We start from the raw sequence: 15,663 nt of genomic DNA on the forward strand, positions 1-15,663 counted from the left end.
AGGGTAAACCTAGCTGCATTAAAAGAAACATGGCCACCAGATATAGGAAATTGTCAGGCCAGGGCAACTCATGCAGACTAACTAAAAGATGGAGAGACTGTGATCTATCCTGATGAAATCTCAGCTCTTTGTTAAAGTATGTTTACAAGGTTCTTGAGAGTATGTGAAATGTGAGGATAATAATGATAAGTTCCCAAGCCACCCCAATATTATCACTTAAACTACCTATTTCCCACCTCTTGAAGGTACCTGTCACCATGAGGAATGAGAAGAGTGAATAAAAAAGAGGAGAAAATGGGAAAAAGGGAAGAAAGAGCTAGGAGAATCAACAGTAATTATAATTTTCATTTACCTAGGACTTTACAATTACAAAACATTTTTATAACAGTTTTCTGAGAGAGGAATTCATTTGACAAAGAAGGAATCTAAGGCTTGGAGAATTTAAGTGATTCCCCTGGGGTCATAAATTTTAGTGGTGTAGTTCTGAGTCTGGGTTCAGTATTTTTTTTTTCACTACAATATCTCGGTGGGAAAGAACATCTTTTCTTGCTCAGGTTCCTCCAAAGAGGTCTGGGGCAAGGGCAGGGGTAGCTCACCTGTTGGCCACCAGCATCTGAATGGTGAAGTTGGAGAGGAAAACCAGAAAGGTACAAGCTGCATAATACTTGAAGGCAGGGAGAGCTGAGAGCCGATACTAAGGGAAAAAGAATTGGATATGGAGATTCAGACCAAGTGATCAATGCTGTCTATCACTTTGAAGGAGTTAATCTAGCCTAAGTATGTGAGTTCTCTTAGCTCCACCACTCACACACAGGGTATTCCTTCCCCCACTGTAACATACCCTCAATTCAATTCTCAAAATATCCCCTTTATTGGAGCAGAAACTTAGACCAAGAAGGAATATATATGACACATCTGGGTATATAAATTGGGGAAAAGAGAAAAAAGGTTCCTTCTGAGCAGAAAAGTGTGTATGTGTGTGTGTGTGTGTGTGTGTGTGTGTGTGTGTGTGTGCATTCACACAAGCAGGTGCATTAAAATTACAAATCGGGTTTTAATTAAGTGATTTCAAAGTATGACTTATTAAACATACCTGATAAAATGTTCCCAACCCAACTCCAGAACTGTCTTCTGTAGTCAGTACATAGGAGGGATTTAATCCTGGTTGGCTGAATAGTCCATGACTGGGCATGGGCAAGACTTTGGGTCAACTGGCTAGGGAGTTCTTTAAGATTCTTTGAGTATTCCCCTCCATCCCTTCTTTAGATTCAATCTTTCCATACCTCCTTCTCCATCTCTTTCTCCCGAAAGTACAAGGTGAGTGGGCTGAAGTCCTTGGATCGTTTCCACTGTCTGGAGAAGCAGATGGAATTAAGGCACAGAATTAGTTTTTTAATGGTTAGATGCCTACTTTCACTCTAGCCCATATAGAAACGTACCATACCATTATTCCCATTCTTTCCCAATCCCATCATCCCCTGGTCCCTCAATATTGGGAGTCCTGAGATATAGACTCTGATTCCTCCTTACTTTTGGGAATTAAGCTGCTCAATGACTTGAAAGAATTTCTCATCCCCAGTGTCCAGTTCATCCTCAAGTCCTCTAGGAGTTCTGGTCCTGTTGGGAGACCTAAGCCAATCACCAGAGAAACTGTCTTGTTTCCCTCATGTCTTTGGGCTAAACTGGTGCTATTGTGTGGTAAGAAGATAGGATCATGGAGATTTGTTTCAGCTTTCTGCACTTTAAGCTACCTCTGTCCTTATCCCAGCTCCCAAGGCCTGTTAATTTAATGTGTATTGGGCTTCTTCTCACCGATCCAGGCTCCTCTGAGGGCCCAAGGATGCCAAGGCATTTTCCTGTTAAGGGAAAATAAAGTAAATGAGGAAACTCTGCTAGCAAGTGTCCTTCAGGTCTTTTTGCAGCAACATATGCTTGGAAATTTTAAGTTAAAAACAATCACTAATGTCTCCAATCAAGATATCCTACTCCCCCTCACTTTTTTGTTACCCTTTCCCACTGCCAGACTGATGAGGACTTCTTGAGAAAATAATGTCTGTAAGCCCCTCCTTATTCAAGTGTCTCACACCTAGGAAGTCCTTTTAGATGGCAGATCTTTATTTGCCCTGCTGCTACCCTGGAGTTTCTCTGCTACAGCATAAGATCTTCAAGGAAAGGGACAATTTTTCATTTTGTTCTTGTATCCCCAGCATCTAGCACAGTATTTAATACATGCTTGTTGGTTTTCGTAATTTGTTTTATTTTTAAGTCATTGGGTTTTTAGAGTTTCCAGGAGTTTGGATGCATAACTGTATCAGAAAGTTAATCCCAGAAGATTGCCTTTTCCAAAATAGGTAATTGAGGGAGAGAGACAAGTGTTCAGTAATAAAACAAAGGGATAGTTTTAGCTCCTGGCTTGATCATTTTTTCAAATTGCAGCCTTAGAATATCTTTATCCACATATTCCACCAGCATTTCAAATATAGCATGCTCCAAACTGAATTCTTTATCTTTCTCTCAACAACTATCACTATTCTCAAACTTTTCCATTCTCTCAATGGTATCATTTTTTATCCAGTCTCCTAAATTCAAGACCATCAATATCATCTTCACCCTCTCCCTCCATATCCACTTAATTGCCAAATCCCATCAAATCTTCTTTCTAATTATCTCCCATAACCATCCTTTCATTTTCATGTTCATTGCCATCACTCTAATTTAGGGGTTTTATTAGCTTTTTGTAAAAAAAGTATTTTTATTTTGAACAAATTTAAGGTGGTTAAAATAAGAAGGAAAACAGGTAACTAGAAAAAATATTTATGGTAAGTTTCTCTGATAAAGGTCTTGTCTCCAAGATACATGTAAAACAAATTAAAACTGATAAAACTAAAGAGTCATTCTAGAATAGATGATAAATGGCTAAAAGCTATGAAAGGAAACTTTCAAAGAAAAAGATCAAAGCTACCAGTAGCCATATACAAAAATGCTCCAAATCACGAATTGTTAGAGAAACACAAATTAAAAGAGCTTTGATGTTCTTCACCTCCATCAGACTGGCAAAAATTTACACAACAGGAAAATGACAAATGTTGGAGTGGATGTAGGAAAACAGTCACACTAATATTCTACTGGTAGAACTGAGATTGTTTCAACCATTCTAGAAAGTAACTTGGAACTACATCTCCAAAGTTACAAAACTGTGCAAACCCTTTAACCTAGCAATTTTGCTTTTAGGCTATATTTTCCAAAGAAATCAAAGAGAAAAAGTATTTATTTGTATAGCAGCTTTTTTCATAGTAGCTAAACAATGGAAATTAAAGGATGTCGTCCTATCGGGAAATGGCTAAATAAGTTGTGGTATATGAATGCAATGCAATATTGTGACATAGAAATGAAGAAACTGATAAGTTTCAAAGACACCTGGGAAGGGAAGGAAGGAGCAACAGAATAAGCATTTATATAGTATCTCCTATGTTTCAGTTATTTGATCCTCATGATAATCCTGTGAGAAAGTTATCCTCATTATTACAGTTGAGGAAACTAAGGTGAACAGAGGTTAAGATTTGGCTAGAGTCATACAGTTAATAAGTATCTGAGACTAAATTGGAATTCAGATTTCCTTACTCCTGGTCTATCCTACTCTATCCAGATGCCAGGAAGACCTCTATAAACTGATCAAAGTGAGCAGAACTAAAATAATTTATTCAATAACAATATTATAAAGGAAAACAACTTTGAAAGACTTTAGAACTTTGAACAATGCAATGATTAAGGGTCTTAAGAGTGAAGATAAAACATGCAACTTGCTTTTTTTTTCCAACTTGCTTTTTGATAGAAAGCTCATGAAACTTAAAATGCAGAAACAAATACACATTTTCAGATATGACCAATGTAGGAATCTGTTTATGTTGGACTATGCAGCTTGTATATATTTTGTAAATATATGCATATATACAAATAAAAGGTTCTACATATTTTATTTGCTAAAGGAGGGGAATAGTGGAAGGGAGAGAATAATAAAAGAAAAAGTCCAAAGAATTAATCATGTTATTTTAATTTATTTTATTTTAATATAATTGGCTCTTGTACAGTGGTGTTGTTTTGAATTAAAACTCAGGCATTAAACCAATGTTGCCAAAAGAGAATGATGAAAATACATTATATCATCTTGCTAATAACATACATATATGTGTACACACACACACACACACACACACACACACAAACACATATTTCAATGTACTATCTTAATAGGGTAGTACTGCTATTGCTATTACTGTTATTAGAAATGTATGATTGATACTTATTGAAAAAAATAATGGGTTAAGCATACAGGATTTAAATCATTGCATTACTAAGATGCATGTGCTATATAACACAATTAAATAAAAAGAAAATCATAAAATATGAAAAAAAGTTTCAGGGTTTAGTGAGAATTTAATTCAGGATTAGAGATGTTTAGAGGGGATGATATTCTAATATTTGGTAAATTAAGATAAAAATCACCCTGATCTCTTTGGTTTTGACATTGGACTATAGTCCAGGAGGCAATTAGGTGAGGAGGACATAACTTTATTACACTTTATTAAGAAAAAGAACAAGGCACATAACGCTTGATATTGTAAAAGGAGCTCTAGTCTTGTGCTCAAGAGATTTAGGTTCAAACCCTTGTTCTGATACTCACTAGTTGTGTGACTTTGGACAAATAATTAATCTTTCTGAGCCATTCTTTATTCATATATAAGATGGAGATAATTATCTGATGGTGCTAACATGAAAACATTTGGAATACTTAAACAATTGCATGAATGTAACATTATTATTATTATTCCTCTAATACTCCCTTTCCTCATTATGAGAGCAAAATAATAGCCCCCAACCTAATTTTTACCCCATCTAGACTACATATGACCTCTTATGACTAATTAGGATTGTCAAGAGGACATGAAACATGACCAATTACTGCCAAGTCATTCTCTTCAGAAGTACAGCAGAGCTCAGACAAAACAAAGTCCAAAGTCAGGAAGTAACATTGGAAGAATTAACAAATAAACAAAATAATACTATCAAAAAGAATTGTTATAAAAATGAGAATGTTCGAGATGGAAACTTAAGAAAAATGTAATTCCAAAACATATACAAGAGAAGAAAAAAAAAAACACTTTGTGCAGGATTTCAATTAGAATTCCTGAAAGAGATAAAGCAAGATTTTTTAAAAGGGTTTTAAAGGTGTTTTAAAAATTTTTTTTACATTATTTCATAAATGAAAGGAGAGGAGAGGCAGAACCAAGATGGTAGAGAAAAGACAGGGACTAGCCAAATACTTTTAAATAATGCCTCAAAACAAATTCTAGAGCAGCAGAACCCACAAATGGAGTGAAACAATTTTTCAGCTTAAGACAATTAGAAGGTCAGCAAAAGGTCTTTTGCATCAGGATGAGAGTAATAATTTACCAAGTAAAATTGAATATAATCCTGGAGGGGGGGAATGTATTTTCAAAGAAATACAGATCTTCTAAACATTCCTGATAAAAAGAGTAGAACTTTACAGAAACTTAAAAACATGTACAGGAGTCAAGAAAAACAAAGGACCAATCCTATTAGACTAAACAAGAATGAACTGTTTACACTCATATTTGGAGACATGATACATGTATTCCCTCCAAACTCTAACATCACTAGGAATCATAAAGGAAATCTAGCAAGACAGGGGCATGAATGTGTTTTTTATTTATAGTTTGATGATCTTAAAAGAAAAAAAGGAAAGGGAGGAGAAAAAGAACAGAATGGAGGGAAGGAAGGGAGAGGGTGGGGGAAATTATCTCATAATTTGTGTGAACAACTCAAGGAAGAAGGAATGAAGGGAAAAGGTGACATTTAAATTTTTATCTGACTTGGTCAAATGAGGGGAAAAAACCATAGATAATTTGTGTGCAGAAAGACATTTCATTTAACAGGAAATGAGTGAAAAGAAAGAAAAGAAAATACAGTTAGTGGGAGCCTAGATTGGGGGAAGAACTACTTCTAAACAAAGTAACTCTCTAACTAAGGAGATTGGATCTCAAATAGGCAAATTCCTAAGAACTGTGACTGAACTCTGAGTGACAGAAAGAGAAAGGGGGCAGGAGAGCAGAAGCATATTGTATCAAATCTACAGCAATGCTGCTGAGCATTCTCTCATACCAAATGTCTTCTTTATAAAAAGGGGTGAAGAAACTGATCAACTCAGTGATTAATCATGATTCTAGAGGAAGCATAATGAAACTTGCTATCTCCTGAGAAAGAGGTGATAGACTCAGGATGCAAATTGAGACATATATTTTTTGGACATGGCAAGTGAGATTTTGTTTTGCTTGGCTGTGTGTGTGTGTGTGTGTGTGTGTGTGTGTGTGTGTGTGTTTCTTTTTTAATGGGGAAGAGGAAGGGGGGAAGGGGAAGAAAAAAAGCTTAAAAATATATTGTTTTTAACTTCATTTCACCTTTGTAAAAATATCGGGATAATATTCTATGTAGTAGTTTCATCACTCTTCTCTTTCTCTCTTAAGGAGATTGCTGTGAAAACCTTTTCTCCTCCAAGAAAGACTGAATATGCTCCTATTTTTTTTTTTTTTTTTTTTTTTTGAGCTGCAACAGACTGTATTCTAATTAAGCAGAAACATTTCCTGATAGGAAGGGGTGTGTAATATTGGAACTGACGACCTTGACAAACACTAGCATCTCTGTTTCTGTACGTTTGTCTAGTCTAGGGAAAGGAATATTGCAATTGGAGGTGAAAGTGGAGCTGGAAGGGAATTGGAATCATGCCTGAGGAACCCAGTAGCTTTGGAAATTTAGGATTGGGAATCTTTGTTGAGGTGATCTTAGAAGCCAGGTACCTAGAAAGCTGGGAACTCTGCTCTTTCCTTGGAAAAGCAGATTAAGGTCTGATTAATCAGTTAGAGGATGAACTCAGAATCTTGGAGTATTATGACATAAGTAGAGTTATAAGGGACATACCGGAAGAGGGGGTGAAGCAGGCACAGGGCTGTCTGGGTGGCTGAGGTGGGCAAAAGGCTTGGCTGCGCCCCAGGACTCCAAGTAGCGGGTCATCAGAAGTGATGGACGCATTTTGGGTCCTTCAGGAGGAGACAGTGGTCCTACTGCAGTTACTTCCTCTTCTTCTTCCTCTTCTTCCTGGAAGATTTCAAAGGGAGGTGGGCTGATGGCAAGACCTCTACACTATTATGACAACCCCTCCCCCCCCATTAAAATTCCTCAAGAAATGGAAGGAGCCCAGTTCTAAATCTTTTCTGCATTCTACTTCAGACTCTGGCAATGTATCTCCAATGGAAGTCAAGAGAAGGGGCCTTAACTGGGTTTGGTGCTGTCTGGAGTCATTTCACAAAGAGAAAGCTGAAGCCATAAAAAGAGAAATTATTTGCTCATGAACACATATGATAGTAAGTGGAGGAACAGGATTTTGACCTAGGTTATTTAATTCCAAATTAAACTACCATGCTTCAGGGGTTCAGTCAGTCTAGGTTTTATCAACTGTGCTGATGGCTGAGATGGGGGATCTCACCCTTGGGTCAATGACCAGGTAAGTGGGTTCCCCAAGCTCCCGAAGATAAGGGTCCCGATGCCCCAGGGCTGCATCTTCCACAGCATAAGCCCCTCCCAACAGGGCCAAGGTTGCCCCTGTGATGTGCACTCGACTTGGGGAGGAGTGAGAGGGGAGACAAAAAGGGAAAGTGGATTGTCAGTAGCCCCAGGCTTCTTATTCAATCCACTATTAAAAAAAAAATAGAATATTAAGAATTGGAAGAGACCCAAAGAGATCATAGTTTCATAAATCTACAGCTGGAAAGGACCTCGGGAAGCCGTCTAATCCAACTCCCTTCCTTTCCAGATCATCTTGACCAATTTCCACCTGAAATGTTCATCCTACAGATATTTCCTGAGCACTTGTGTGTACTTGGATTTGGTTTAGGAACTCTGTGCCCAGGCCTCCAACCACCCTGCCTGCCATTCCTCTCACTCCATTCTCCAGTTAATTCATTCCAGTAAGAAGTCTCTTCCCCCAATCATTGGGCCTCAGTCTGCATTGGACACATATTCATACATACGAATATATACACATTTATATTACATAGTTATATAAACTATGAACAAATGCACACATACTGTATACATATATACTCTCTATATGCATATATCTGTGTGTAAATGCACACATGTTTAGGATTGGCTCCAGGCCAGGTCCTTAAAGGGCATATATTGGTTGGGGGTGGGGGTGGGAGACAATGGCTTGCCCTAAATTTAAAACTTTCTGGGCACAGAGTCTGAGTCTTGAATGGAGCAGACCCACTCACCCAGGCACTCCTCCTGCCTCCATGTGGTTGGCCAGGGTGACGTCATGAGACCAGACGTCATATTGCCACTTCTGAAGTCCGATGACGCCGCAGAGGACACTGCCCGAGTGCACGCCCACACGCATGTTGATATCCACTCCAGTGGCTGCCCGCAGCTTCCTGGGGAAGGGCAGAAAGAGGGCGGGCTCAATATGGGCTTAATCCGAACCTAGATTCTCTGCTTGAGGCATCGATTCTGATTTTGCCTAAACCACGCCACCTATAGACGTAGTGTTCCTTAGCGTTACCCTAGTGTAAACCCAGAGTTCCCCGTCCGCCCGATTCCCTCACTGGACCCCAGGTCCCCAGATCTCTGATTTTCCTGTTCTTTCCATCCTTCGGTTCACCCCAGGGTGTCTCCCGAGCGCTGACCGGATGGCACGGCACATGTCCAGCCCCATGCGCACACAGTTGAGTGCGTGGTCAGGTAGAGAGAGTGGCAAACCGGACACACAATAGTAACAGTCTCCCAGAATCTTAATCCGCATGCACTCGTGCTCCTGGGGAAGGAAGAAGGGGGGGGGGGGAGGGAAAGGCAAAAAATGAGCGCCAGATTAGAGGCAACACGAGAAAGAGAGCAAAGAGATTAACGAGGATTGATTCGAACTGTCTTGCTTGGGAAGCGGGGCGGACTGCGGATCTCAAATATCAGGATATCTCCCAGAATTGAGGCTCTCTGAAGTAGTGAGCTCCTGGGGGCCTGGACGGGTTGAAATGGGATCTCAGAAGGCAAAGAGGTTTTTTCTAAAGCGATAATCCCTCAACAGCTCTGACCTTGGCGATCTGATCGAATTTGCCAAAGAGTTCGTTTAGCATTAGCACCAGTTCCTTGGGAGAGCATTCGCTGGCCAGTCGAGTGAAGCCAACAATGTCAGCATACAGCACACTGAGGGAGGACGTAAAGGACGAAAATTAGAACCCCACCAACCCGCGGAACAGGATGCCCGCGTTCCTTCGGCTCCCCATTCTTTTTTCCCCCTTTTTACACTCCTTCTCACCCTAGTCTGTCTTATTATCTGCTCCCTGTCTTTGTCAGTCTGTCTCTGTTTCTGTCTCTGAGCATACCTGACCCCTTGATGCCTCTTCACGTACAAACTGTGAAAGTTGTTGGTGCCTTCAGGCCGGGGGCCCTGCCCAGCCTGAAGCCGAGCCATGATCTCGGCCTTCATTTCTCTGGCCAAGTAAGCCGGCAAGATGGACAGGAGGAGATGTTCCTAGAATATAATGGAGGTTTTTGAGGCTAGGTGCTATTTATAAAACTTGAGACATGCAACAAACCTGCGGGCTAGCTCTTTGAACACTTATTTTCATTTTATACTGCAAAAAAAGTCAGAGTGATTCTCATTCAAAGTCTCAGTGGCAAAGCCTGCCTTCCAACCCTGGACTCCAAAACCAGGACTCTTTCCATCCATCACTCCTCACCACACTCAGTAGTAAGTAATCGCTGCCCCCAATTCCCCTGACCCTGGTCTTCCCACATAACTATCCCAACACTGATCCGTCTCTCCCAGGCCCTGCTCCTAGGCTCCGGGTCTGACCTGGTGTCTCTTTTCAGAATCCAATCGTCTCCTAGAGTGCAGTGAGCTCAGAGCCTCTCGGAAAGTGGCCCGAAGTGCGCGCTCCATTAGCGCTTTGTGATAGGCTCCAGCCGCATTCCCGCATAAGAACAGGACCGCGTTGGCAGCCAGCTACAAGTGAAATGAAAGGATCAGAGTGTAGGATGGGGTAAAAGATTAGATACTGGGTACTGTCTGAGAGGGCGCAATCCTCAGCCAAATCTTACGGAACCTGTTCCTTGGGCTGAGGAGCTGTCCAGAACCTAGGATTTTCTATGTTCCTGATGGCTCACCTGCGGGAGAAGCGGGGGCCGCGAGACAGGCTGTGGTCCAAGGTACAGCCCAAGGACCAGAAGGTGAGATAGAGAAGAGGCAAAGCCGGCCGCAGCTGCGTCCCGCATACCCAGAGGCAGCATGGTGTACACGGTAAAGATGATGAAGAGGAAAAAAGACACCTGAAAGGGATGAGAATAGGAAGAGGGATTTCTCCCAGGTGTTCCGATGATGTCCCTAGAATCCCTGGGCGTTTAACAGACTTATTTCCTTTTACTTGTAGGAGCAGTTTCTCCCTGTCTCAGTGATTTACTTTCAACCTTTCTTCCTGCCACCCCAGCTGATCTCCTGGCTTAACTTTGTTCCCCCGCTTCCCCTCCCTTATTAAAGGATCACTTCCCTCTGACCTGGTCCCAGGCACTGACTACACCTCCAGTGAACAGGAAACTGTGGCCCAGGGCCAGTAGGGCGGCCCACACGAGCCCTGATACCGGGCGGGTCCAACGCTGCAGGCGCTGCTCCCGGGAAGCCAAGCAGAGCAGCAGCGCAAAGCCTCCTAGTGCGCAGAGCACTCCAGCTAGGAAGGCTGGGTCTGAGTCCAGCGCCTGTGGGGAGATAATAGGGCCTAAGACACATGGAAGATGTAGACTAGAGAAAAAGAAACTAGTGGGAACTGGGGATGTAAGGAATTGGGTAAAAAAAAAACTTGGATGAATGAGAGAGATGTTCAAAAAAAGTAAACAGAATGAAAAAGTAGGCTGGGCAACTTTGAGTGCTATTCACATCTCATTTTAAATACAGAATTTTTTTCCCCCCAAAGTCTTTACTTACTTCCTCTCTTTCTGGACTCCCATTAACTTTTGAGCAAGAATTAGGGAGATGTGGTGGGTCTTGAAATTTGCTTAGGGAAAACACCCTAAGGTAAGGATACTGACTGGTAAAACTTTTTTGTAGTTTTAATGAACCCTGCTTGGGCTCTGGACTTTTGTTGTAGTTCCCTTTCTGAGTTTTTGTGACCCCGTTTGGGGTTTTCTTGGCAAAAATACTGGAATGTTTTTCTATCTTTCTCTTTCAACTCATTTTACAGATGTGGAACTGAGGCAAACAAGATTAAGTTACTTTCCCAGGGCCACAGGACTAGTAAATGTCTGAAGCTGGATTTGAACTCATTAAGATGATTTTCCTAACTCTAGGTCTGATACTTTATCCATTGTGCCACCTGACTACCCAACTTGGACTCTAACTTTACTTATCTTGAAATCTTGTTCTTCCTCTCTTCTGCCCTCTTCTTCCTTCCCCTACAAGGCTTCCCAGTCTAATCTATAGATTAGGATCTATTGATCTAGCTGGAAAAGATGTCAGAAGCCATCAAGTCCAGTACTAATATTTTATAGATGAGGAATTCAAGGTCTCTGGAGTTAATTGATTTGTCCAAATTATACCAAGTAGTGACGACTTATCTTCATGTGTCAAGGTTTAATTTCTCTGACTCTAGAGGCAGTTGCCCTTTCTGCTGTGCTACCGTGGTATAGCATATTGAAAAAAGATCTAGTATTCAGAGGAATCCAGATTCCAGGATGATTTTTGTCACTTTGTCACATAGCCTTGGTCGAAGGACAATTTTAGGAAAGGTCCTTAAAGTTCTTCCACTTCCTAATACCTTCCCTCCACTGATTTTCTCCAATTAACCCAGTATATATTTGTACATAGTTGTTTGCAAATTGTGTCCTCGCTTAGACTGTAAGCTAGAGCAGGTACTCTTTTGTCTTTTTTCTATTATTATTTTTATTCCTAATCCTTAGTACTGAGCCTGGCTAATAAGAGGTGCTTAATAAGTATTTATTGACCATTTCTGCTCCCAAAATGATTGGCCTCAAACCAGTTGAAGAAAATATTTGGATTTGGAGATGCAAGATGATTGTTTCTTTGGAATAGAGTTGGGATAGGTTTAGGGGCTATGTGAAAGAAAAATCCATTAGATATATTGGCCTTTTGAGACAGGCTGTGGGTACAACTGCCCCCAGAAGCTCCTTAAGAGGGAAAGAAAACCAGGAAATGGATTTCCCAGGGGCCAGAGTGGAATTCCCCTCCTGGAAAAATATAAAACCTGGGAAAAGATTGATCCTGGATTCATAGTCATCCAACCCCAACACAATCCTTAACCCATAATCAACCTTTTCCTCTTATTCATCTTCACCCAAACACAAGATTCCCGCTCCCTTTTTCTCTGTTGGAGGCAAGAAGGAGAGAAAACCTGGAATCTTATCTCCCTTAACTGGGCAAAAGGGTCTCTCCTCACCCGACCGCTGGCCCATGTGACCGTAAGCAGAGCGAGAAGTGTAGAAAGCACGATGACTAGCAGCAGTAGCAGCAGCGGGTACTGCTGGCTCAGGCTGTAATAAGTCTCGTAGAAGAGATCTTCGCTGGGGGGAGGCCGGGGACTGAAGAGACGGGGCATGATTTCTTCACCCTCACCCCCTGCTCTAACTGGCCCAAAGTCACGGTGGGATTCCGAGGGAACCGCTGGAAGTTGGGGAAGGGTAGGGGAAGAAATTGACAGTTTACTTCCTCCACAGAGAAAAATAGACCTCCCCCCATCTCTTACTGCTCTTTGCTCTCTTTCCTTTGCTTCTCAACCATACTGCAGTTCCTTTCCCAGTCCTTTCCAGTACTCCCACCTATTTTCTCTCTTAGCACATCTCTCTCCTTAGTCCAGTTCCTTTTTGCCCCATCTTTCCTTTCCCTAGTTTATTTCTTTATTTCACTTTCTAATATCTCTCTCATTTCTATCGCGGCTATTCTCCCGCAGATCCTTATCTCTTCTAATCTCAATCCTGCCCTTCTCCCAGGTCCAGAGTTTCTTGGTCACTTTGGCTTTCCTAAATTTCCTGCTCCTCTCCTTTTTAGGGTTCTACCTCACGATCCGAAGTCTCCACGATGTCAGATCAGCTTAGAGAGGGGCAGGTCAAAGAAAAGAGGATGGAGAGTGGGGCAAAATAGGAGGTGGTCTCTGAGTTTCCCTCTTACACATCTCTGATACTCACTGCGTGGTGCCCCTATTGGGGTTAGTGCTGAGGACTCGGGAAAAGAGTTGGGCTGTTCTACAGCAGGGAAAACGAAGCTGGGATGGTAGTGGCCAGACTCCAGGGGCTACAAGAGCTTTCCAGTGCCGCAGCCGCCTCCCACTTCCCCAACGGGATAGCTGAGCCCCTCCCAGTCTTTGAGTCTTACCCTTCTTCCACTCCCCCCCCCCCATACACCTTTGAGTTGTTACCCCTAACACACAGTCATCTCCTTCTCGCCTGTCCCCCTCCTCCCCTTCCGTTCTTTTAGCTAAGAGAGATGCCCGGCAGCTGGAGAAGCCGCTGGGGCGGGGCTGGTGTGGCTGGAACTGGGAGTCAGGATGTGCGTCTGGACACTGAGGCTTAGAGTCTGTGTGGGAATCTGGAGAGGGATTGGAGTCTTGAGTCCAAGTTGGATTTAGGATACACATAGAATTAAGAATGTTGGTTTCAGGTATGAGGAGGCCAATTACCCTACCTCCACCTCATCTCAGCTTCCTAGCACTTGCAACCGCAACTGCATTATTGATGCTCCTATTTGTGAGTAGGGCTAAGGGACTCTGGGGAAAGAATGGTGATGGCCGGAGATTGTAAAGGCATATTGTTTATAAAATGAGTTTACCGCTAATACAGCTATATGGAAACATCACCCTAGGTATAGGCTCAATAAATCAATGAATCCCCTAATCAAAAGACTTAAGCTTTTAAAGATTAAAACTGCACCAAGACTTTTGGGATACCTTGTTTAAAAAAAAAAAAAGCCATCAGCAGAGAGAGTGACTCATGTCTCAGAGAGGAACGCTGGTGTAGAGAGGGGACCCTAGGAGACTAAGTGGATGGGAATGAAGCAAGAAGAATTTGTGGTCTGAAAAATGCTACAGAGGCGTCTCCCAAGTGCCGCAGTCGTAGCCTTTCAGATATCCCCCCAAGTCCCCCCACCCCCAATTCTTTGTTTCAGGGACCGGGACACAAAAGGTCCCCCTTCCCTCCTCCCTCTCTCCCTTAGTCCATTCCCTGGAGGTATCTGGGTGGGGTCCCTGCCCTAGTACTTCAGAGGAAGAGCTCCTCCCTCAGATAAGAGGAGCCCTACGAGTGAGGCTGGGGAATCAGGCCTCCCGGATTCCTTCCTGCCGCCGGCTGGGAGTTGACCTGCTGCCACTTTACCCACCCCCACAGGCTCTAAGCCCCCGGCTCTACCCTCCACTTCCTGACCTCCACTAGGGAAGGCTGTTTCTTACAACATCCCCCACCACCTTTTCTGCTCTTCCTCTCTTCTCTCCCCTCTTTCCAGATCTCATCACTCTAGATTGGAGCACTTGGGGTTGTTATCCAGAAGGTCGCCTGGGACAGGGGCGGGACCCCAGGCTATTCCCAATCCCATTTCACCGCTAGGTTCCTAGAGCCCCATCTTATCACCCTCCCTACGCACCCATCCAAACCCCCTCCCCCACCTTTCAGCATTGCATGTCCCTCCCTAGCCTAGAACAATGACAGTTCCAATCCCCTTACCCTGATGGCTTCATGAGTGAGCAGCGCAGAGAGCATACAGGCGGTCAGCTGGACACGTTTATTGCCCATTTTTGTACCCCGCGCCTAACACAGTGCCTAGTACATTAGTAGGCGCTTAATAAATGCTTGTTGACTTGACTCATTACTACTTCAGCTCGGTAAAGCCTGTCACCGGCGCCGGTTGTAGTCTGGATCATCACTTTGTTATTGTTCTTTATCTGATGTTCCCTCAGAATGAAAGCGTGGAAAAAGACTGGGGAGTCCGTGAGTATGAGGATGGTTATGTAGTGATTGGAAGATAGGAGGTGGAGAAGCCTCTTTACGCAGAAGAATAAGGGCCCCTGGTGTCCACTAGGGAGAAATACAGATGCTGGTTCCTACTTCCAGTGCAGAGGATAAAAAAGATCTGAATTCCAGCTTGCCTTAGAAGGACTTTTAAGAGAAGCTCTGGGGAAGAAGCTCAGAAGTGGTGAGGCTCTGGAAGCCTGGACGGAGGGCAAGTGAGACACACCTTGAGGCTTCTTCTATTCCAACTACCTCTTCATTCCCCAACGAAAGGCAACATCTCTAGGTAAAATAAAGAATTCTTGAAGGGATTTAGGAGACTGGAGGGGGTTAGGAAGCAAGAATGAATAAAGGAAAGTGAAAAAAATATGGAAAGAGGGGACTTTTGAAAAGCCTGAATGCTTGAGAAGATCCTCATGGGGTATTACTACTACAAATAGATGCTTCCTGAAAATCCAGAGATCTCAAGCACCCATCCTGGGGTTAATCTGTCCAAATTTCATAGCAATTGAGACACACTAGAAGCTCTAGAGACTCTACAAATCCCCCCCTCCCCCACCTTAGCCTATACTTTGAATGCCAGACCTGGCT

At 42.7% G+C, this 15,663-nt stretch overlaps 1 protein-coding gene across 4 annotated transcripts in view; it reads right to left on the bottom strand.

The window, feature by feature from the left end:
- ADCY4 (adenylate cyclase 4) overlaps positions 1-14,849 on the bottom strand; it is a 21,656-nt gene extending 6,807 nt beyond the window's left edge. Inside the window, exons 1-15 of one of the 4 annotated variants that reach the window (XM_074294371.1) lie at positions 14,788-14,849; positions 12,516-12,739; positions 10,624-10,821; positions 10,237-10,398; positions 9,926-10,075; positions 9,453-9,601; positions 9,162-9,273; positions 8,760-8,887; positions 8,349-8,507; positions 7,559-7,691; positions 6,994-7,170; positions 1,813-1,856; positions 1,531-1,629; positions 1,284-1,353; positions 597-694 (exon numbers count right to left, since the gene is read on the bottom strand). In XM_074294371.1, the coding sequence (XP_074150472.1) occupies positions 597-694; positions 1,284-1,353; positions 1,531-1,629; positions 1,813-1,856; positions 6,994-7,170; positions 7,559-7,691; positions 8,349-8,507; positions 8,760-8,887; positions 9,162-9,273; positions 9,453-9,601; positions 9,926-10,075; positions 10,237-10,398; positions 10,624-10,821; positions 12,516-12,674 (1,838 nt within the window). In that variant the 5' untranslated portion in view covers positions 12,675-12,739; positions 14,788-14,849. Of the gene's footprint in view, positions 1-596; positions 695-1,283; positions 1,354-1,530; positions 1,630-1,812; positions 1,857-6,993; positions 7,171-7,558; positions 7,692-8,348; positions 8,508-8,759; positions 8,888-9,161; positions 9,274-9,452; positions 9,602-9,925; positions 10,076-10,236; positions 10,399-10,623; positions 10,822-12,515; positions 12,740-13,131; positions 13,212-13,260; positions 13,389-14,787 lie in introns of those variants that run through there. The other 3 variants (XM_074294373.1, XM_074294370.1, XM_074294372.1) reach the window with 3 other exon arrangements.
- Between the last annotated feature and the right edge of the window lie 814 nt (positions 14,850-15,663).

The sequence above is a fragment of the Sminthopsis crassicaudata genome, chromosome 2 (assembly GCF_048593235.1).
Source record: "Sminthopsis crassicaudata isolate SCR6 chromosome 2, ASM4859323v1, whole genome shotgun sequence".
Taxonomy (NCBI): domain Eukaryota; kingdom Metazoa; phylum Chordata; class Mammalia; order Dasyuromorphia; family Dasyuridae; genus Sminthopsis; species Sminthopsis crassicaudata.